The 24,445-nt window shown below is 39.9% G+C and overlaps 1 protein-coding gene across 1 annotated transcript in view; it reads left to right on the plus strand.

Annotated features, from left to right (window-relative positions):
- LOC126092027 (helicase MOV-10-like) overlaps positions 1 to 24,445 on the plus strand; it is a 375,996-nt gene that overhangs the window by 229,099 nt on the left and 122,452 nt on the right. Inside the window, exon 10 of the mRNA XM_049907422.1 lies at positions 19,609 to 19,766. Coding sequence (XP_049763379.1) covers positions 19,609 to 19,766 — 158 coding nt within the window. The remainder of the gene's footprint in view (positions 1 to 19,608; positions 19,767 to 24,445) is intronic.

Consider the following 24,445-nt stretch of genomic DNA (forward strand, 5'->3'; position numbering starts at 1 on the left):
GAAACCAGCCAAAACTTTTAATGTTTCAACTCTTGAGTCAAAGGGTACATAGTTGAGGGCCACCACACCATCATCACCTCATTTCATTTTTATTATTTAGAAAGCCCACAGTCCATCCATGTTGAAGCAATCTTCCAGTCTCGCACCAAAACTGTCAAACACCTTCCCTAACACTGCAGGAGACAAGTTGGTGATTTGTTGAATTATGGCCACCTTAAGTTTGCCCAATGTGCAGGGCTTGTTTGTGCAGACTTTTGATTTCAAGAAACCCCACAATAAAAAGTCAGAAACACTAAGATCAGGGGTGCGTGCTGGTCATGCAATATCCCTGAAACACAAGATTACTTGGCCATGAAACTTACTTTTCAAAAGTCTATCACCTCATTGGTTGTATGGGCAGTTGCCCCATCCTGCTATAACCACATTCTACTGTGCACAAAGCGTTTTCTCCTAAGTTCAGGGATCAGGAAATTTTGTAACATCAACAGATAACATTGCGAACTGACCGTAAGCGTTTGACCACCCTCTTCAAAGAAGTATTGGCCAATGACACAAGTTTTTGTTACACCACACCTAACAGTGATGTTAGGAATACGCAGACGAGATTCATGCAATTCTTCAGAATTTGTAGCTGACCAATAACAAAAGTTCTGTTTGTTTACATAACCGCCCAGATGAAAATAAGCCTTGTCGCTCATCATGAAAATTTTTACACATGTCATCAAATCAATCATTTTCTCTGAAAATGCTTTCCTCTTTGCATAGTCACTGGGCTTTAACTGTTGAACAATAGCCATTTTGTATGGATGGAAATTTGTCTTGCTGAGCGGTTAGACATATGTATAGCAGCGGCTTGTTTACAGGTCAGCTGCCAAGTACTGGCTTCCACAGCTTCTCTTACTCTCTCGATATTCTCTGGCATATGTGCTGACCTTGTACGGCCTGTTGACTTCCGTTTCAGTCCTGAACTGGTAGCTCTGAAGTTACTCACCCACAGCATAATATTGTTGCATGTCGGAACTTTTCCTTATGCACCTAAATTAAAACGCCTACAGAATTGCCGATGCACAGTAACACAGGAATTAACACTTTTAAAAAAAATGACTCGACAACAAATGCACGATGCTCAACCGACCATTACTCTATGGCAGCTAAAAATGTCCACGTGTAGGCTCTGAAAAGCGCCTATCCCCACCAGCCCCTGTCAACTACTTGCTCAACTCTGTGCCGGCGAAAACCGTCAGATCATTTTGCTGCTCCCTGTATTAGAAAAGTTATCTCCAGCCTGATGTCTACATTCCATCTAATGGTTTTAAGTCTGTACATAAGCAAATACGTATTTTGTTTAACAGTCACTTGTCTTGATTATGTGAAGATTTTTTTATATATGTCTCTCAAAGTATATTCTTAATAGCTGAGCCTATAATGCATTCAGCTAAAGTGTTACAGTGTTTAAAGAATGTTACTCATCACTACCACATATTTTATATATGTTGTCAATATTCCTTAAAGCCAAATGTGAATACATGCTTGGTTATGCTGTTGTTATTTTTTTCCATCCCCTTCTTTATTATACTAGCATTTCTGATGTACTAAGCCTCCAATTAAGCACGGTAATGAAAACTTATTTACATATGAAGGTTTCCTTTAAATATAGTTGATATGTGACAGTAATTGTTCACTACTGTGAGTTAAATGAATATGAATGTTGAGTGACATTTCAACCCGTTTTTTAACATTGTATTTTAGCTTGTTCTAATATTCCAGATGAAATTTCCGTTTTGTTTATGATATATTTGACATTTATGTTCATTTCATCAGGTGTATGCAATGAAGATGATAAAGTGTAATGTTTTCTACCTTGTATTGTAACTTCTATGTTATCTTACACTTGGAGATAGCAATGTCGTTTAATGTTTACGTATGAAACTGTACCAAAGATCTTCACCAAAGATAGTCAAGTCTTCCACATTAACAAGTAACTTGCCAACAATATATTTTTATACCATTATATATACCATTATATATATACCATTATATATACCATGATGAAAATAATTTTTAAAGATCTTATACCAACGTCTCAATATTTTGTACAAAGTAATACTTATACTCGTGATCTCTTCAATACTGCTCTGTGTACATTTAGTGTTTGTATGAGTCCTGTGCCACACATTGATATTCATGGCATGCATTACATATTATTTAAGTAATGACTGATGTGATGTGGTAGCTTAAACCATGTTTACCCTTTAAGTATTCGCTTCTTTGTAAAGGAACTGGCGGCATTTCTTGTATGCTACATACAATTATTTGTATCTTTGGATATCATCCGTGAAGATGGTCCAAGAGTGAGAGTTGACATTTGGGTTGAAAATAAAAGCAGCTGATAGTTCAAATATGCATTTTATTCATTGATTGAAGTGTTAGGAAGTCTTTTCTGAAAGTATTGGAATGGAGTGTAGCCATGCATGGAAGTGAAACATGGACAATTCAGACAAGAAGAGAATAGAAATTTTTGGAATGTGGTGCTACAAAAGAATAGTGAAGATTAGATGGGTAGGTCATGTAACTAATGAGGAGCTGCACAGGATATTATGATGATGATGATGGTGATGATGATGATGATGATGATGATGATGGTCGACAACGACAATTTTTCTAATCTCCTTGGATAAGGTATTGTGCTGTATTAAGTGACATCCAACACAGACTGCTGTATTTGAAGAAGTAATTTGTAAAGCAATATTACTGCTGTCATGAATAAAACAATATTGTGATTAAAAGTATCCAGACATGTATTAGTAGACATTAATGTGCAGTATGTTCACCCTTCACCTTTACGATGGCTTAAACTCTACTGGGGACAGTGAAGTGTTTGAATATTTGTGGATGAGTGCCAGCCCATTCTTTCTGAAGAGCTGAAATGAGATAAGGTAGTGGTATTGGATGCTGGGGTCTGGAGCGAAGTCTACAGTCTTAAGTCATCTCAAAGGTCTTCCACTGGGTTCAGGTTGGGTCTTTGGGCAGGCCAGTCCATTTCAGGAATATTAGTGTCCACAAACAGATACCTCACAAATACTCATCATTTTAAGATTCATTGTCATACTGATACAAAGAATCGTTTATCTCTGAACTGTTTCCATGCTGGAAGCAGTACACAGTGCAGTAATTTTGTTCATATCCTTCTGCTTTGTGTTTTCTTATCAATAATGTATCATCATCATCATCATCATCTCCTCGGTACGGTACTGTGGGAACTAACACATGACGAGGGGTAATGTTCTATAGGCATTCACGAAAACCGAACCCTTGCCCCTTGCATCAGATTGCCATTGAGTATAATATGATTCATCACTAGAAAGCATTTGATTCCAGACATACACTATACAGTGGCATCATTTCTTACACTACGTTCACCTTCACATAGCATCAACTACACAAATGTGTGCTTATTGTATCCCATCTTAACTCCCTACGCTCAGTCATTGTGCTAGCTGAACTACCGATAGCATTTGGAATCTAATGAGTGATGCCTTCCATTGACTTCAAACAATGAAAAATCCAGGATTGAATGTAACAATATTATGAAAAGGAAAGTTGCTACTCACCATATAGTGGAGATTCTAAGTCGCAGGTATACACAACAAAAAGACTGTCACAAGTATAGCTTTAGACCAGTGAGGCCTTTGTCATAAATACACACAGTCTTGGGTAACTGAAACTGCAGTCATCTGTGTGAGAGTTGTGTTTGCATGAGTGTGTATGTGTGTGTCTGTTGTCTATTTTAGACAAAGGCCTTACTGGCCAAAAGCTATATTTGTGACAGGCTTTTTGTTGTGCCCATCTGCAACTCAGCATCTCTGCTAAATGGTGAGTAGCAACTTTCCTTCAGTTGATTTCAGGTGATTTGTTACAACCACTCTCTGCGATGGATAATAGTCACTCTCCATCAGTAAATGTGGTCTGCCTGGTCTTGGTTTAGCTGCAGTTACCCCGTCATTTCCACTTCACAATCACATCGCCAAGATATGGGCAGCCTTGTAAAGGTTGGAAGGTTGCTGATAGTTTTGTTACTTGGGTGACATCCAATTACTGGTTTACGTGCCAAGTCTCGGAGATCTCCTGACTGCTTCTCTACAATACTCCTTGTCTCCTTTCATAATTATAAGTCTACTTCTTGTCATATAGTGCCCAGTTCCACATTACATAGCGGTGCATGGATACTTTTGACCAGAAAATATATTTTTCAAACTGACTGGCTGGTGGTGTAAACAATGTCTACAAAAGTAAATCTGATGCATCTATATCTGGCTTCAGCTGCCAGAGATGCTGGTCATGTGTGTGTGTGTGTGTGTGTGGGGGGGGGGGGGGGGGGGGGGGTCTATTTTTGACAAAGGCCTTGTTGTTCGAAAGCTCACTTTCCAACAGTCTTTTTGATGTGCCTATCTGTGACTCAACATCTCCATTATATGCTGAATAGGAAGTATCCTTTTCATACTATTGTCTGATGGTTTATTAGCAGGTGCAGTGTTCGATACCACTCTGAGGAACTAATTTGTGACAAATGATTTCATTATGTCATGTTTGACAGTTATTTTCTGGGAACTATAATTTTCCCAAATATTGGGATTTGTCTTTAGCTGTAATGCTGAATGTTGGTTAGCTCATGTTTTTATTGATGACAGCAGAAGTATTGCTTTACAGACAATTTTTTCAAACACTGCAGTCTGTGTTGGAAGTTACTTAATACAGCAAAACATATTATCTGGAAATAAAAATGACAAATTTCTTCGGATACTTGGGCCGTGTGTTCAAGTAAAATACAACTAACTTGACGTAGTAAATCATTCTTTCTACAGGAGCATTACAAGTACTTCTTTCTACAAATCTGACATAAGACCAAATGAATCACAATCTCCTCGTGTCTTCTCATAGTTGATCCCAGTATTGTTAGTGTGATGCATTTATTCCTGATTCTGATTGACATTTTCTGTTAGGCACTTCTCTCTCCCTCCCCCTCCTCCAGCCGCCACCACCACCACCCCACCCCAGGTTAAATGTGCCTATGTGGCTGACAGTGAGTTTGTTTATCAGATCTTACAACTGGCCGAGCTGGCAATGTGCATCAGTGGTACTACATTATAAATGTGCCTTTTAATGTCAGGCAGAGGACCATCTGGCATCACTTGTTAGGCTTACTGTGAGGAACAGAACAGTCATTAGATTGTTAACATTTACAATGAACTGGTCAACAAAATGCACGTACATCTATTTCATTTCTCTCCAGTGTGTAATTGTAACGATGAATTCTAAAAACGATAAAACTTTATATTAAGGAAAATGTAACAATCATCAAATCAACTTGCTTTGGAAAGTCCTTCAGTTGATATTCCTATTGCATATTTTTTCTTCACCTGAGCAGATCGTAGACTTGGTAATTTTATTGTTGCTCTGATGAATTCGGTTCATTGGCTAAGATAGATGTGTTCAGAGCTGAAATTTGTGATGCATAGAAGGGAACATGGAGTGCACAAATGGCTGCAAATTGTCTTCAAGTAGCTGAACATAACCATTTCCATTCAGTGATCAGGTCAATTGTACCAGAAAACCAGTTCATTCCATGTAAACACAGCCACACCACTATGGAGTAACCACCAGCTTGCACAGTGCTCTGTTGACAGTTTAGGTCCATGGCTTCATGGGGTCTACACCACACTCAAACCGTGCTATCAGCCCGTAGCAACTGAAATTGGGACCCACCGTATCGGACCACAGTTTTCTAGTCATCTAGGGTCCAACTGACATTTGTGAGCCCAGGACAGTCACTGCCCAGGACAGTCAGTCAGTGCTGTCTCGCTGTTAGTAAAGGCGATTGATGAGTTGTCTCCTGCTTCAGCCCATTAATGCCAAATTTCACTACATTGTCCTAGTGAATGCATTCCTCGTAGATTCCAAATTGATTTCTGAAGTTATTTCATGCACTGTTGCTTGTCTGTTGGCATTGACAACTCTGTGCAAATGCTGTTGCTCTTGGTCATTACGTGAAGACCGTCAGCAACTCTGTTGTCTGGGGTGAGAGGTAATGCCTGAAATTTGGTATTCGTGGCACACTCGTGACACTGTGGATCTCATAATGTTGAATTCCCTAATGATTTCCAAAGTAGAATGTCCCACATTCTTAGCTCCAACTATCATTCTACATTCAAAGTCTGTTAATTCCTGTCATGTGGCTATAATCACATCTGAAATCTTTTCACACAGATCACCTGAGTTCAAATGACAGCTCTGCCAATGCATTGCCCTTTTATTTCTTGTGTATGTGCCTATCGCTATCCCATCAATTTTGTCACATCAGTGTATATGGATGTGCAACAACAGGGACTGGCTGGTGGCTAATGAAGAAACACCAGACTTTAGAAGATGGGTTTCCAATTCCATTTGTAAATCAAAAAGTACTTTCTGGATGCACATTTCTACTAGAAAATTCAGTGTTCATTCATTGCTCTCCCTGTGATGCAAACTGTTTTATGAAGCCAAGCGGCCCGCAAAGGATCCAGGACGGATTTGGCACATCGTATTCGTCAGAAGTATGAATGAAGGCTTTTGTTTTGCCCAGGTTTGCTTTTGTCATTTCAAAATTGTTGTTATTTGTGAGGATCTTTAGACAGTTACTTAATTTCATGGTTTTAACCAGCCACAAAAAAGGAAATCCATGTTAATACTTCACAAATTCCATGGTTTTTTTCAATAGGCTACTCATCCAAAGTGATAATGCAAAGGTAAATATTAATGTGTGAAGAAAATTGAATTTTTGAACAGCGAGATGTAGTAAGACAAAGTACAAAATGGGGAGAAACGCAGACAGATGCACATTTCTTCCCACCTGGCATAAGTTAATAGGATGGAGAGACTCCCACACCTAGTAAAGTTCCCATGACAAAAAGAGGAAAAAAAGTTGATGTTGTCTTTGAAGTAACTGTAACTGGCTGGGATCAAAAGTAATTAATGCACTAATCTTTATTTAGTTATAGAATTGTGTTAATAGGATAACGTAATAAAAATTCTCGAATTTATCCAGATAAATATCAGTATCTGCGGAAAGTGAAACTTCAGTGTTTATCGAGTGCACGATCAAGTAGCTGTCGAGTGCGGATCTGCTGCCACTTTCATGAATGGGCATAGAATTGTTAATTTACAGCCAACAGTTGATTTAAAAATTATTCTAGGGAACCACGGCCTGACTTTGGCGCATCCAAATTGCCCCGAGAATTCTGAAATATCGGTGCGGAGTTTAAGAAACACAGCTGGATATCAGGCGTTATCGTCACGTGTGTGATTCAGTAACATTAACTGCAATTTATGGACATTCGTTTAATAATAACTATCAAAGACTTACATGTGCAGCATAGTAATTGTCTTGAAGCAAGTGAGAAGCGATTTACTGGCGGGATATGAAAAATATTAATCATTGCATTGTCAGCTTGTTGATATGTTGCTTAGCAACTGATAAATGGACAGTGATAGAATTACTGAAACGATCTTTTAAGTATTAATGACCGCTACACACACGTCAAAAACCAACTGCTCTAACTGTGAGTGACTTCTGGATTGGATGAGGGGCTTTTTTCCCAGCTAATTGGTATTAATAAACTTCTTTCGAGGTTGAAACTTCATCAGTGTCATGCTCATTCAGTTTAGTAGAACGATAGATAGTATGAAGGTGAGTCAAATGAAAACCTTAAATATTTTTTAAATGTTATTTATTGTGCAGAAGTGGTACAAAGCTGTATCACTTTTCAACATAATCTCTCCCACACTCAATACAAGTCCTCCAGTGCTTACAAAGTGCATAAATTCCTTTAGAAAAAATTCTTTTTGTAGTCTGCGCAACCACTCACGCACCGCGTGGCGTACCTCTTCATCAGGATGGAACTTCTTTCCTCCCATTGCGTTTTTGAGTGGTCCAAACATATTGAAATCACTAGGGGCAAAGTCTGGTGAGTATGGTGGATGAGGAAGACACTCAAAATGCAGGTCTGTGATAGTTGCAACTGTTGTACGGGCAGTGTGAGGCCTTGCATTGTCATGTTGCAAAAGGACACCTGCTGACAGAAATCCACGTCGCTTTGATTTGATTGCAGGCCGCAGAAGATTTTTTAGGAGATCTGTGTATGATGCACTGGTGACAGTGGTCCCTCTAGGCACGTAATGCTCCAAAATGACGCCTTTTCCATCCCAAAAGAGTGTCAGCATATTCTTCTCTGCTGATGGTTCTGTTCAAAACTTCTTTGGTTTTGGTGATCAGGAATGGCACCATTCCTTGCTCGCTCTCTTCGTTTCCAGTTGGTGGAAGTGAACCCAGGTTTCATCCCCAGTAAAGATTCTTACAAGAAAGCCATCACCACCTCGTTCAAAGTGCCGAAAAAGTTCTTTACAAGCATTGACACATTGTTCTCTCATTTCAGGAGTCAGCTGTTGTGGCACCCATCTTGCAGACACTTTGTGAAACTGGAGCACATCATGCTGAATGTGGTGTGCTGACCCATGACTAATCTGTAAACATGCTGCAATGTCATTTAGTGTCACTCGGCAGTTTCCCTTCTCTATGGCTTCAACTGCAGTGTTCTGTGGAGTCAAAACTCATCGTGCCTGACCTGGACGGGAGCATCTTCCACTGAAGTCACACCATTTGCGAACTTCCTACTCCATTCATAGACTTGCTGCTGTGACAAACATGCATCACCGTACTGAACCTTCATTCGTTGATGAATTTAAATAGGTTTCACACACACCTTCACTATGCAAAAACCGAATAACAGAACGCTGTTCTTCCCTGGTGCAAGTTGCAAATGGGGCGGCCATCTTTATACTGATACTGTAATGGTATGTGTGCATCTGCACTCTGCTGCCACCTACAGGCCATTCTGCATGCTGTTTGAAGCACGCTTACCAGCTTACAAGATAACGGCGCAAAATTTTGATTTGTTATTACAAATCTTCCACTGAAGTCACACCATTTGCGAACTTCCTACTCCATTCATAGACTTGCTGCTGTGACAAACATGCATCACCGTACTGAACCTTCATTCGTTGATGAATTTAAATAGGTTTCACACACACCTTCACTCCCTGCCGCCATTGGATAAGCAGCTGCAGCAGCAAGTCGTATACTCCTAGCTCACTCATTTGTTACATAGTTTAATTCTTAATTTCTTTGCGTGTTTTTGGTACTTGCATTGTTTAATTCATAAATTTCGGGCGTATTATAGTATTTGAGAGTTGTAGCATCACGTTTTAGTACTTGAATAGTGTTAAATCGCGTAGTCTCCTTCCGCCGCCGAGCAGTGTGTCAGCAGTGCACAAGTGGCAGCATTACTGCATTTACTAGGCAGTCTTGTATTTTAATAACCGCTTCAATTTTGTGTCGTTTTGTTTGCGCTCTCTGTAGATTAGTTCAGACGTTCTTTGCACAAGTTTTTAGCATGGATAGGGACTGCAACTGCTGTGTTCGGATGCAGGCTGAGTTGGCATCCCTTCGCTCCCAGCTTCAGGCAGTGTTGGCTTCGGTCACACAGCTTGAGGCTGTTGCCAATGGGCATCACTGTGGGGGTCCGGATGGGGGTTTGTCGGGGACGGCCAGCTCGTCCCACGCATCCCCCGATCGGACTACGACTGTGGTTGCCCGGGATACTGCCCACATTGAGGCTGATCCCTCACCTGTGGTAGAGTGGGAGGTCGTCTCAAGGTGTGGCAGGGGGCGAAAGACATTCCGGAGGGCTGAACGGAAGGCCTCTCCAGTTTGTCTGACGAACCGGTTTCAGGCTCTGTCTCAGGCTGATACTGATCTTCAGCCTGACATGGCTGCTTGTCCTGTTCCAGAGGTTGCCCCTCAGTCTGCAAGATCCGGGCAGTCGCAGAGGGTGGGCTTACTGGTAGTTGGGAGCTCCAACGTCAGGCGCGTAATGGGGCCCCTTAGGGATATGGCAGCAAGGGAGGGGAAGAAAACCAAAGTGCACTCCGTGTGCATACCGGGGGGAGTCATTCCAGATGTGGAAAGGGTCCTTCCGGATGCCATGAAGGGTACAGGGTGCACCCATCTGCAGGTGGTCACTCATGTCGGCACCAATGATGTGTGTCGCTATGGATCGGAGGAAATCCTCTCTGGCTTCCGGCGGCTATCTGATTTGGTGAAGACTGCCAGTCTCGCTAGCGGGATGAAAGCAGAGCTCACCATCTGCAGCATCGTCGACAGGACTGACTGCGGACCTTTGGTACAGAGCTGAGTGGAGGGTCTGAATCAGAGGCTGAGACGGTTCTGCGACCATGTGGGCTGCAGATTCCTCGACTTGCGCCATAGGGTGGTGGGGTTTCGGGTTCCGCTGGATAGGTCAGGAGTCCACTACACGCAACAAGCGGCTACACGGGTAGCAGGGGTTGTGTGGCGTGGGCTGGGCGGTTTTTTAGGTTAGATGGCCTCGGGCAAGTGCAGAAAGGGCAACAGCCTCAACGGGTGCGGGGCAAAGTCAGGACATGTGGGGACCAAGCAGCAATCGGTATTGTAATTGTAAACTGTTGAAGCTGCGTTGGTAAAGTACCGGAACTTCAAGCGCTGATAGAAAGCACCGAAGCTGAAATCGTTATAGGTACAGAAAGCTGGCTGAAGCCAGAGATAAATTCTGCCGAAATTTTTACAAAGGTACAGACGGTGTTTAGAAAGGATAGATTGCATGCAACCGGTGGTGGAGTGTTCGTCGCTGTTAGTAGTAGTTTATCCTGTAGTGAAGTAGAAGTGGATAGTTCCTGTGAATTATTATGGGTGGAGGTTACACTCAACAACCGAGCTAGGTTAATAACTGGCTCCTTTTACCGACCCCCCGACTCAGCAGCATTAGTGGCAGAACAACTGAGAGAAAATTTGGAATACATTTCACATAAATTTTCTCAGCATGTTATGGTCTTAGGTGGAGATTTCAATTTACCAGATATAGACTGGGACACTCAGATGTTTAGGACGGGTGGTAGGGACAGAGCATCGAGTGACATTATACTGAGTGCACTATCCGAAAATTACCTCGAGCAATTAAACAGAGAACCGACTCGTGGAGATAACATCTTGGACCTACTGATAACAAACAGACCCGAACTTTTCGACTCTGTAAGTGCAGAACAGGGAATCAGTGATCATAAGGCCGTTGCAGCATCCCTGAATATGGAAGTTAATACGAATATAAAAAAAGGGAGGAAGGTTTATCTGTTTAGCAAGAGTAATAGAAGGCAGATTTCAGACTACCTAACAGATCAAAATGAAAATTTCTGTTCCGACACTGACAATGTTGATTGTTTATGGAAAAAGTTTAAGGCAATCGTAAAATGCGTTTTAGACAGGTACGTGCCGAGCAAAACTGTGAGGGACGGGAAAAACCCACCGTGGTACAACAACAAAGTTAGGAAACTACTGCGAAAGCAAAGAGAGCTTCACTCCAAGTTTAAACGCAGCCAAAACCTCTCAGACAAACAGAAGCTAAACTATGTCAAAGTTAGCGTAAGGAGGGCTATGCGTGAAGCGTTCAGTGAATTCGAAAGTAAAATACTAGGTACCGAATTGACAGAAAATCCTAGGAAGTTCTGGTCTTACGTTAAATCAGTAAGTGGCTCGAAACATCATGTCCAGACACTCCGGGATGATGATGGCATTGAAACAGAGGATGACAAGCGTAAAGCTGAAATACTAAACACCTTTTTCCAAAGCTGTTTCACAGAGGAAGACCGCACTGCAGTTCCTTCTCTAAATCCTCGCACCAACGAAAAAATGGCTGACATTGAAATAAGTGTCTAAGGAATAGAAAAGCAACTGGAATCACTCAACAGAGGAAAGTCCACTGGACCTGACGGGATACCAATTCGATTCTACACAGAGTATGCGAAAGAACTTGCCCCCCTTCTAACAGCCGTGTACCGCAAGTCTCTAGAGGAACAGAAGGTTCCAAATGATTGGAAAAGAGCACAGGTAGTCCCAGTCTTCAAGAAGGGTCATCGAGCAGATGCGCAAAACTATAGACCTATCTCTCTGACGTCGATCTGTTGTAGAATTTTAGAACATGTCTTTTGCTCGAGTATCATGTCGTTTTTGGAAACTCAGAATCTACTATGTAGGAATCAACATGGATTCCGGAAACAGCGATCGTGTGAAACCCAACTCGCTTTATTTGTTCATGAGACCCAGAAAATATTAGATACAGGCTCCCAGGTAGATGCCATTTTCCTTGACTTCCGGAAGGCGTTCGATACAGTTCCGCACTGTCGCCTGATAAACAAAGTAAGAGCCTACGGAATATCAGACCAGCTCTGTGACTGGAATGAAGAGTTTTTAGCAAACAGAACACAACATGTTGTTCTCAATGGAGAGACATCTACAGATATTAAAGTAACCTCTGGCGTGCCACAGGGGAGTGTTATGGGACCATTGCTTTTCACAATATATATAAATGACCTAGTAGATAGTGTCGGAAGTTCCATGCGGCTTTTCGCGGATGATGCTGTAGTATACAGAGAAGTTGCAGCATTAGAAAATTGTAGCGAAATGCAGGAAGATCTGCAGCGGATAGGCACTTGGTGCAGGGAGTGGCAACTGACCCTTAACATAGATAAATGTAATGTATTGCGAATACATAGAAAGAAGGATCCTTTATTGTATGATTATATGATAGCGGAACAAACACTGGTAGCAGTTACTTCTGTAAAATATCTGGGAGTATGCGTGCGGAACGATTTGAAGTGGAATGATCATATAAAATTAATTGTTGGTAAGGCGGGTACCAGGTTGAGATTCATTGGGAGAGTCCTTAGAAAATGTAGTCCATCAACAAAGGAGGTGGCTTACAAAACACTCGTTCGACCTATACTTGAGTATTGCTCATCAGTGTGGGATCCGTACCAGATCGGGTTGACGGAGGAGATAGAGAAGATCCAAAGAAGAGCGGCGCGTTTCGTCACAGGGTTATTTGGTAACCGTGATAGCGTTACGGAGATGTTTAACAAACTCAAGTGGCAGACTCTGCAAGAGAGGCGCTCTGCATCGTGGTGTAGCTTGCTCGCCAGGTTTCGAGAGGGTGCGTTTCTGGATGAGGTATCGAATATATTGCTTCCCCCTACTTATACCTCCCGAGGAGATCACGAATGTAAAATTAGAGAGATTAGAGCGCGCACAGAGGCTTTCAGACAGTCGTTCTTCCCGCGAACCATACGCGACTGGAACAGGAAAGGGAGATAATGACAGTGGCACGTAAAGTGCCCTCCGCCACACTCCGTTGGGTGGCTTGCGGAGTATAAATGTAAATGTAAATGTAAATGTAAAATGTAAATTTAAGGTTTTCATTTGACTCACCCTTGTACTAGCTATGCTACTATTTATAGTTTTAAAAGAAAAGAGAGCACATACCTGTTTTTCTTTTGAGAAATATTCGTGCTTCAGTCGTCAGTCTTCTCAAAGCAGAGGCACGAGTGGTGCTCCCTCACAGCACTACGATATTGTGAACCACCACACACGTATTTCTCACTACATTTCTGCATTGAAAACCCTGAGATATAGCCACAGCACAAAGAAGGAAGAAAGAAGAGGAAAGATCAGTGAAAGAAATGGAGCAAAGAGAGAAGGGGAGGTCACAACTGGTACATATCACAGACAGTGTGCATGTTACATGTTAGACTAACTAGAAGATCTGTTGAACAGACATAAAGAATGTGAGCATTACTTCAGACTTGGGCTCCCTATTGAATTAGATGTGTCTGATTGCTGCCTCACCTGTGATCACAAAATCAAATATGATGTTACCAGTACTGCTCTGCATTTGGCAAACTTCTGGAATAGTATACCAAAGGAGCTGTTGAGATTGGAGTTGCAGATAATTTAATTCACTGGGACAGAGGCATTGCCTAAGTCAAGTTTGGATACATCACCCTTTTCACTTAATTCGTATCAGAAAAGATCTTAATATGAAGAATACATCTTAAAATACTTTGATTATTTGTAACTTTTTTTTACATAGTCTTTTAGTGGCATTTGAATTTGTCAGATATTCTGTTGTTTAACTGTGTTGGGGGAACTACTTCTAGGACAGCACGTAGTACATCTCAATCAGTTTGCTTGGAGACTTTATGGCAAGTGTTCAGATATGGACTTGGCACATGTTGAAGACAGTTGGGCACATTGTCAAAATATTGTGTATAGGGAAACTGACAACCTTGCTGCAAACCCGAAACTTTTAAACTGTTGGTTTTCCTGAAAAAGTCTGATTTACTACGTCACTACATTGTTAACAGAAGAAAGTCCAATTGATGTGCATGGTGACTTTTCTTATGGGTACTGGAAGAGCCAAATTAAATAGGCATCCAACACTCAAGCAGCCAGATGATAAAGCTTCATGCCAGCTTGATGCTGATAAGAGGAAGTGATTCTTAATCTCCATTTCAACATGTTAGCCAGACTCTCTGTATTCCTGTGTGGGTTGACAACACAACAGAGACAAACACACAGTCTCAGATGGAAGGTACATGCATGACAGGAAGGCAAGTCTGACTCTGTACTGGGTAAGACAAGTGTAGTAGAGTAAGTATTCAGTTGTCATGTTAACAGAGAAGCACTTCATCCCCAGTGCAGTGAATGTGCTGGGCACAACACTTTTGAATGCACTTGTTCCGGATGCATTGCCAATGACAGATTGGTGTGTGTGTGTGTGTGTGTGTGTGTGTGTGTGTGTGTGTGTGTGTGTGTGTGTGTGTGTGTGTGTGAGGGGGGGGGGAGGAGGAGGAGGAGGTCATTAGCCATGACTTTCTTGAGTTGCTTTTTAATTACTGTTGAATGTAAATGGTTGCAAAAATGTACTCATCTCTTAGCAACATATCCTGAGCAAGTTGAGAGTATAATGACTGATACAGGGATTAGTGACCGCAATGTCTGATTACTGTACTGTAACATCCAAACTCACAAGCTTAGATCAGATGCGGCTTGAATTCAAAGAAATAGTATCACAACAATTGAGGGATTTGTTGTTGTTGCTGTTGTGGTCTTCAGTCCTGAGACTGGTTTGATGCAGCTCTCCATGCTACTCTATCCTGTGCAAGCTTCATCTCCCAGTGCCTACTGCAACCTACATCTTTCTGAATCTGCTTCATGTATTCATCTCTTGGTCTCCCTCTATGATTTTTACTCTCCACACTGCCCTCCAATACCAAATTGGTGATCCCTTGATGCCTCAGAACATGTCCTACCAACCGATCCCTTCTTCTGGTCAAGTTGTGCCACAAACTTCTCTTCTCCCCAATCCTATTCAGTACCTCCTCATTAGTTATGTGATCTACCCATCTAATCTTCAGCATTCCTCTGTAGCACCACATTTCAAAAGCTGCTATGCTCTTCTTGTCCAAATTATTTATCGTCTAAGTTTCACTTCCATACATGGCTACACTCCATACAAATACTTTCAGAAACGACTTCCTGACACTTAAATCTATACTCGATATTAACAAATTTCTCTTCTTCAGAAGCACTTTCCTTGCCATTGCCAGTCTACATTTTATATCCTCTCTACTTCGACCATCATCAGTTATTTTGCTCTCCAAATAGCAAAACTCTTTTACTAATTTAAGTGTCTTATTTCCTAATCTAATTCCCTCAGCATCACCCGATTTAGTGTCTCATTTCCTAATCTAATTCCCTCAGCATCACCCGATTTAATTAGACTACATTCCATTTCCCATTATTGAGGGATTTATACCAAATAAATTAAGAGCAATGGATGGATCCCCCATGATATGCAAAATAGGCCAGGATACTGTTGCTGAAGCAATGAAAAAAGGATGACAAGTTTAAAAGAAAGTAAAATCTCCCAGATTGTCAAAGTTTACAGAAGCTCAAAAGTTAGTATGGACTTCAATGCAAGATTCTTTTAATACTTTTCACAACGCAACTCTGCCATGAAATCTGGCATAGTGAGAGCAATGGCAATGTAGGGAATAACAGTGCTTTAAAGTGGAGTTGCTAAATATGGTTTTCTAAAATTCCTTAAGCAAAGAAGATGAAGTAAATATTCCAGAATTTGAATCAAGAACTGTGCAAACCTCAGTAACTGGAAGTAAATGTCCTCAGTGTAGTGAAGCATCTCATATCACTTAATAAAGACAAATTTTCTGGGCAGATTTTTTACTGTACTTAGGAAACATATACATCTCCTCACTTGATGATAGAGCCATACCTAAAGACAGGGAAGTTGCAAAGTCACATAAATACTCAAGATAAGAAATAGGAGTAACCTGTTGAATTACATACACTATCTATGATGTTGATTTGCCGTAGAATTGTAGAATAAACACTGCATTCAAACATTATGAATTACTCCGGAGAGAGGGATTTACTGATACAGAAAGCACAGAGTAATGAAATATCATTCCTATGTAACACAAATGGCTATTTATTCACATGAGGTAATGAGTTCTATTGATGGGAGATGCGAACATGATTCCGTATATCTGGGTTTCCAGAAGGCTTTAGAGACTATCCCTCACAAGCGGCTTCTAACCAAAGTTATGTGACTACAGAGTAATGTTGCAGTTGTGCAGCTGCATTCATGGTTTCCCCGTCAGAAAGGTCACAGCTCACAGTAATTGACCGAAACCCATTGAGTAACACTGAAGTGATATCTGACATCCCCCAAGGATGTGTTATAGGCCCTCTGCTGTTCCTAACCTATAAACAATTTAGAAGACCATCTGAGCAGCTGACTTAGATTGTTTTCAGATGATGCTGTCATTCTAGTAAAGTCATAGAGAGATGAAAACTAACTACAGCATGATTTAAACAAGATGTCTGTATGGTTTAAAAAGTGGCAGTTGACTCTGTTGTGGGAGGAAAATGAACAAAAGACTGTGTTTTATTGGGAGCACACTTGAAAGATGCAAGAGGTCCACTAGAGAGATTGCCTACACTGTGTGTGTCTGTCCTCTATTGGAGTTTTGCTGTGTGGTATGGGATTCTTACCACATATGATTGATGGGACATTTTAAAAAGGTTCAAAGAAGGGCAGCTAATTTTGTATTATCAGGAGCTAGAGGAGAAAGTGTTACACGCATGTGATAAATGTTTTGGGGTGGCGATCATTAACACAAAGGCTTTGTTCGTTGCAGTGAGATCTATTCACGAAATTTCAGTCACCTACTTTCCCCTCCAAATGCGAAAATATTTTGTTGCCACCAGTATACATAGGGAGAAATTGTCATCATAATAAAATAAGAGAAATAGATTTCAAACAAAAAGATTTAAGCTTTGACAATGCCAGCCACTCGTGCTGGCGAAACGTCAGTAAAATCACTAGATGAATGTCGGCTGAAGAACCCGAGACAGAAGCCAGTAGGCAGTTTGTCAACAAATGGCCACGAAAGCCTTAACAATTTTGTATGTACCATTCTCTTGCTAGCTGGGTACAGAAAAGCAACCTGTAGGACCAGCTCTCAACACATGATGAAGTATGGAAGTTACAATGACATTATCACTAATCTGAGAAACTTGAGGGAAGAGAGAATGTAGCAAACATCAGTTTGCACTCTGGGAGAAACTACTAATGATGCTGAAGTGTTTACAGTAAGAGCAAAAATAATTTTCCATTCATCACTCAAGTAATAATACCAACTTAGTAGAATAATGTGTAACATATTCCTAATGCAATTTGATTAGTGTCCAAACAGAGAGCAATGAAATCATGAGACATGACAAAGAAATTAGGGAAGTTGTTGAAACAATGTGTAAATAAAAAAAATAATAAAAATAAAAATAAAAAAAATAAAACATATATTTGTCAATCATTCTAGTTTGCTACTGAAATACTGTGATTTATTATTATTATTATTATTATTATTATTATTACATAGTCTTCTATAATCATGAGAATCTTACTTCACAAACAATCTAATGATGGCAAAATTTCTTTACAGTCTGTTTATTGTAACTGTTGGTGTAGGTAGCACCTTTATTGTTTTTCGTTTACTTTTAGGATTATACTGTATTTTAGTGCTTTTTGGACTGGGCTAAATAAATAAATTTATTTTGAATCATTGGTTCACTATTCAACATAATTCTTATAGCTTGTCACACTGAAACTAGCTCCAACTGCAGCCATCCTACAACTAACAAAAACTCACTCCCTTCGCCAACCACCAGCCCTTACAGAGATTAATGAGAATAAATTATACTTCTAGTATTATTATAATTACCATTGCACAAAACTTACAATGGACAAAAACAGTCTGACCAAGAAAACAAAATAAATTTTAAAGTAACTTTTCCTGCAAAACATAAATATTTTCCAAGCTAAACTTAGTAAAATAAGTCTCTAACAATTACTAATGACATATGTAAACTTTCATTAGAAATGAAGAGGTACTGTAATTTCTTTCAATATATGTGACTCAAATGCCAAAACTTTATCAGCTTGTACTAAGAAAAGCATTCCAGGCAGAAATGAACACCAGAAATATTGTGGCTGTTTAGGGTCAGAACAACTTACTAGTTCGCTTTATTAGGCCAGAACAAAATTTTTGTTAAAGGATATTCCATTGGAAATTATGTCAACAATGATTATTTTAAGCTGAAAGGCAGTCCATGCCTATAAAAATGTAACTACATGTGGGAGAGCGACAGGGAGAGGGAGAGAGCAAGCAAGTAAGCACCTCACATTAAGTAAGAAAGGTATATCGTATACTGCGATAGATGCTATGCTGGCTGACAAGTAGTGGGCTGATAACCTGCGTGTGGTTTCAGTTTTATTTATTCTCGACAGTGGAACAAGTATGTTGAAGATATAAATTGAACATTAGAGTCTCAGCAAACTTAAGGGAACTGGAACCTATGGATCACAACTTCATAAAAATTCCTATCACTATTTGTATAAAATAGCCGAGCATCACTTATAGTTCATATCTCTGTTTCATCCTCTAATTGTGTCTTTTCACATCTTACCCTTGAAAGATTAATAACTTCCATTCAGAGGTGCATAATTCTGGTAAGTATCTTGGGATGAATGTGTGTGTTAATTAACAAATTGGACTGGAACCTTTCCTAACCATTACTAAGGTGATGGTAAAATGAAAACTATGTAACTGGATCAGCAGACAGCACACAGACTAAGATCAAAAAACAAAAAAAGACAAGCAAGTAATGCGAAAGCCATGTTTCAAGAGAAATTCTGCAATCCTGGCAGTGAGAACTTTAAGGAACACCTGTACATGATGGATGTGTGTAAAGAATCCCCTAAGTGTGGGTTGTGTAATGAGGATAAAACCACACCTCATCTAATGTTCTAATGTGAAGTGGTGAAGGCGAAAAGACATAGTATATTTAGATCATTAACTTCTCAAGTTAATTCTGTCTAATAATGAACTAATAAAGGGCCTCCTGCTACTCTTCAAGAGTACTGGCTGTAATTACTAAAGTGATAAGGAGGGAAACAGCATAATAAATGGTTTTTGTAGCACCCAGTAGTGGCCCAAGACCACAGTTGTTTTGTCTCCTTGTGCAACTCAAGTCAACAAACAAACATTTTATCTGATTAATTCCAGGTCCCTGGACTTGCAGAGAAGCGACCTTCATTGTTGAAAGGAGACCTGGCATATGTCAGGATACAGCTGAGTGAGAAGAACAATGATGTTATCGAGTATGAATCAGTCATTGCAGAAGTTCGGGAATCTGCTGTACTCCTTGCAGGTTTTGCAAATGAGTAAGTATCCATACAGACTGAACTGTAATAAAAGACTATTTTCTGTGCATTGATTGCTCCATCCACCAATCTAGTCAGTTATCATTTTCCATAAAACTTGTAATTAAAGAGAGACTCGGGGCCATGGAACGAGTTATTACACAGGTGGGAGAGCCACCATGGCCTGATTCTATAAAGTGAACTAGTGAAAAAACTGCAAGTTGTGGTAGTCTATTCATATTAATAATTATGTCAATAACTTCTAAAATACTTTACATCCATATTAGCTCTACTCTGTAATTTGCATTCAAATGTATGATAATGCAGACAACAACTTTGACTATTTTTCTAATGCTCCACCATCAAACAGCATTTGGGGAAAAGATGAACACCTAAATCCTTCTGTTCAAGCTCTGAGATATATTTTCTAGTGGTGATTATTTCTTGCTGTGTGGGTGGGAGTCAAAAAAATTTTGGCATTTGGAGGAGAAAGTTTGTGATCCTTTGTTTTTTATGATTTCCAATGTGAGTGTTTTATTTATGACAGTATTGCCCTTATTTAGAGATAATGCAAAATGAACTGCCCTTCGAAATTTTTTCGTGGCTTCTGTAAATCCTATCTGGTAAGCTTCCTAAGCCACACAGCAATACTCTAGAAGAGGGCAGAAAAAAATGTATGTCTGTATATTTTAAGAGAAAACAGCTGCTTTAAAAAATCCTGTTCCTCTTATTGTACCCATCTCATGTCATTATTTAATACTTCAAGTGAAGCATTTAACTTAGACAGATCATTATCAAATGCTTACAAAGTCAAAATCTGTTTAATATAAACATTATTCTTATGGGATTTGCACCTTGAGTCAAACTAGTCTAAGTTGTAGGAGAAGTGGCAGATGAGGTATACTTTTACTTTGTTTTTGAATATGTTCTGGTTTTTAATTTCCTGCCAGATTACTGGACCAGAATAACTCCATTCTCCATTCTGGATTATCGACTGTCTATATGTAAGCTGTTTTTATTTTTAGTATTGTGGTTGCAAATTACACAATTAATCATAAATTCACCATTGTTATTAACAACTAATACCAAAAGAGATAAATGTATTGGCACAAAACTTTGAGAATCTTTACTTCCATCAGATGACTTCTACAAAGTGCTTGGTTATCAACTTGACACAATATGCTGACTACATTCTTTTGTGGAATAAGTCTTGAGATAATCTTGAGAAAAAGTGTGCTGGCACTCACATCTGCATCACAATATGAGAGTGTTCTGAGTGCAAAGCAGGCTCAACAGAGGTTTTTAGTTAAAATTTCCGCATATAAATACCACGTTGGTTAATCATGCATATGGATGTCTAGGCATCAAACACATTGAGCCTCATCCAGTGCGACTCAATAGTATTTACTTCTGCTGCCTGTGTCATTTTTATTTGTTTTGAGTTGTGGAATTAGTTTAGCAAGATTGGGTGGAGATGTTGGCTGTTAATCTGTTGTAAGCTTGTCTCGTTATTCTCCTAGGTGTTTCTGGTCTCTCAACAGATGCCTCTCCGTTGTGGTTGCACCTACGGTACGGCTATCTGTATCGCTGAGGCATGTAAGCCTCCCCACCAACAGCAAGGTCCAGGGTTCATGGGAGGCTCCCCCTCATTAATGGTAGCAAAAAAACATATTGTCATGTTTCTCTTCAACCCACAGGACAGAAAGAAGTCGCTGGGGCTAAGTCACATGAAAACAGTGGCTGGGGCAACATAATGGTTTTATTTTTTGCTGAAAAAATCAGCAACCATTGAGGTGTGAGTGGGAATATTATTGTGATTTAATTTCCTTAGGTCGTTTTGCCACAATTCTGGTTTGTGTGTGTGTGTGTGTGTGTGTGTGTGTGTGTGTGTGTGTTTCTGCCACTACTTGGTGAATAGATTTTTAAACTCTGAAATTACATTACAGAACATATAACAGAACAATAAAGAGTGAATGTACTCTCTCCAAAGGTGCAAAGATCTAGAAGAAGAAAATCACTACCACACTGGGATGAAAACGGACATGGCAATCTTACACCACAACAAAAGAAAAGAAAAGAAAAGAAAAGAAAAGAAAAGCTCAATCTATAGGAAGAATATTTGCTAAAGGTGGTCATAAAAATGAAAACATGGTCGTATTCCCAAAGAAAACAGACTAGCATCGACTGGAACTAAAAAGCAAAATCTACTACAGGCAGGAGGTCAGAAATCTAGATTATTATTCTTTTTGTGTTCAACCCCTATGTTGGTATGCAGCAGAGCACCATTCCTCTCTTCTGTCTGCCTTTCTCTTCATTTCCACGTATGTGTTACATTCAACATCATTCATAATGTGTTGCATGTATGATATCGTTGGTCGCCCTGCAGATTCCTTCCCTCAATAGCTCCTACTGCTATTGTTCCAATGATGTTGTGTCATAGGATGTGCCCTACAACTTTGTCTCTTCTTGTCTGGCTGTGCACCCACAGAGATCTAGTTTCCTGTACTCTTCTAAGCACCTCTTCATTTGTTACTTTGTCTCTCCAACTGATCTTCATCATCCTTCTATAGCACCACATCTCCAGGGCCTCTAGCCGTCTTCTCTCTTCTCTTCCAATTGTCCGAGTTTCACATCCGTATAGGGCCACACTCCAAACGAAACCTTTCACGATACGTTTCCTTATTTTCAGACTGATATTGTTGCTGGTGAGTAAGTTCCTTCCCTGATTAAATGCAATTTTGGCCTTCGTATTCTGCTCGCAATTTATTTACAGCTTCCACCATCCCTTGTGATTTTGCTTCCCAGGTAAGTAAATTCCTCTATCACTTCCAGCTCCTCTCTTCCAAATGCTCATTCTCGGAGGTTCGTATTCAGCTCCTGTACTGCATACCATCACTTTAATCTCTTTCTTGTTTATTCTCATTCCATACTGATTGCATAGAATTTTTTCAATTGTTCTGAAGACTTCTTCTAGATCTTCTTTTGTCTCTATGACTATAGCAATATCATCTGCATAACATAGCACGTCTATCTTCTGCCCATTAATTTTGATCCCCACCTCAGTAGTTTCTAGAACTTGGTCTATAGCTTCCTGGATGTAAGCATTGAATATAAGAGGAGAAAGAGCACATCCTTGTCTTACCCCTTTTCAAATATTTGCTTCTTGTTCCTGGTGATAGTTCCTAATCACTGCCAGCTCATTCTTATAGAAACTGAGTATCACAAGGATGTCTTTGTACTTTATTCCACTTTTCCTCAGCACTCTGAACATCTCTTGCCATATAACATTATAAAATGCCTTTCCCATGTCTACAAAGGCAATATAAGTTCGTTTATTTTTCTGTAATTGCTTTTTGATAATGAGTCTCAGTGCCAGAATTGCCTCTCTTGTTCCCAATCCCCTTCTGAAACCATACTGATCTTCACTCAGCATATCCTCTACCTTCTCTTAAATTCTCTTCAGAACTATTTTTATGAGAATTTTTGATGCATGTGATATTAGGCTTAGAGTTCAGTACTGTTCACATTTTGTAGCTGCTGCCTTCTTTGGTATAGGAACAATGATACATTTCTGGAAGCCTGTCGGTATCTCTCCTGTGTTATAGATGGACCTAATAAGTTTAAGCAGCATCATTTTCATGCTGTCACCAGCATTCTTTATTAGTTCTGCAGCGATGTCATCAATACCCATTACTTTCTTGTCCCGTAGTTCTTTTAGAGCTCTGTCAAATTCTTCTTGCAGAATGTCATCTCCCTTCTCATCTTCATCTACTTGCTATTCTCTTCCTATTACTTCCTCAGAAAGAGGTGTTCTGACATACAACTCTTCTATGTATTCTTTCCATCTCTTCATCATGTCTTCACCAAACAGCATTTTCCCCTCTTTATTTTCTATTGTGCCTGCGAGTGTTGTTTTACGTTTGTTAAAAAAATTGATTTACTGTTCTGTAGGCTAAATCAGTTATTCCATTTTGCATATTTTCTTCCATTTCCCTGCACATTTCTTCAAGAAAATTTTCTTTTGCTTTCCTAGCTTCTCTATTAACTAAATTCCTTAGTCTTCTGTATTCAGCTTTTCCTTGTTGGTTAGTTGCATTTTTGTATAATCTCCTGTTTTCTATAAGCTCAATAATATCTGCTGTAATCCATTTCCTCTTGTTTTTGGGTTCGGTTCTTCCAACTATCTTTTCTGCTACTTTGTATATACCAGATTTAATTTGATCTCAGTCTTCATTTACTCCACCATGTTGAAAATTTTTAGCTAGGTTGTCTGTTTCATGAGCGTAACGTTTCGCCAGTCCCTCAGTCTTCAGTTCTTTTACTGGCTTGTTCTTCAAACGTTTGAATCTCAGTAAACTTTTCATCAGGACCAGGTTATGATCACTGCCTATGTCTGCAGATGGATATCTCCTGCAATTTTTTATCTGATTCCTAAAACGTGCTTTCACTAGAATGTAATCAATCTGTTGTCTCCTCAGGTCTCCAGGGGCCTTCCATGTGTATCTTCTTCGTTTGTGATGTTGGAAAAGTGTGTTTGCAACAACTAATTGATGCCTCAAGCAGAACTCAATTAGTCGATCTCCTCTTTCATTTCTTCTTCTAAGTCCACATTGGCCAACAATTCCTTCCTCCAGTTCTTCACCCACAATTGTGTTCTGTTCCAGTCCCCCGTGGCAATCAGGTTTTCATCTCCCTTAACA

Source organism: Schistocerca cancellata, chromosome 7, assembly GCF_023864275.1.
Source record: "Schistocerca cancellata isolate TAMUIC-IGC-003103 chromosome 7, iqSchCanc2.1, whole genome shotgun sequence".
NCBI lineage: Eukaryota > Metazoa > Arthropoda > Insecta > Orthoptera > Acrididae > Schistocerca > Schistocerca cancellata.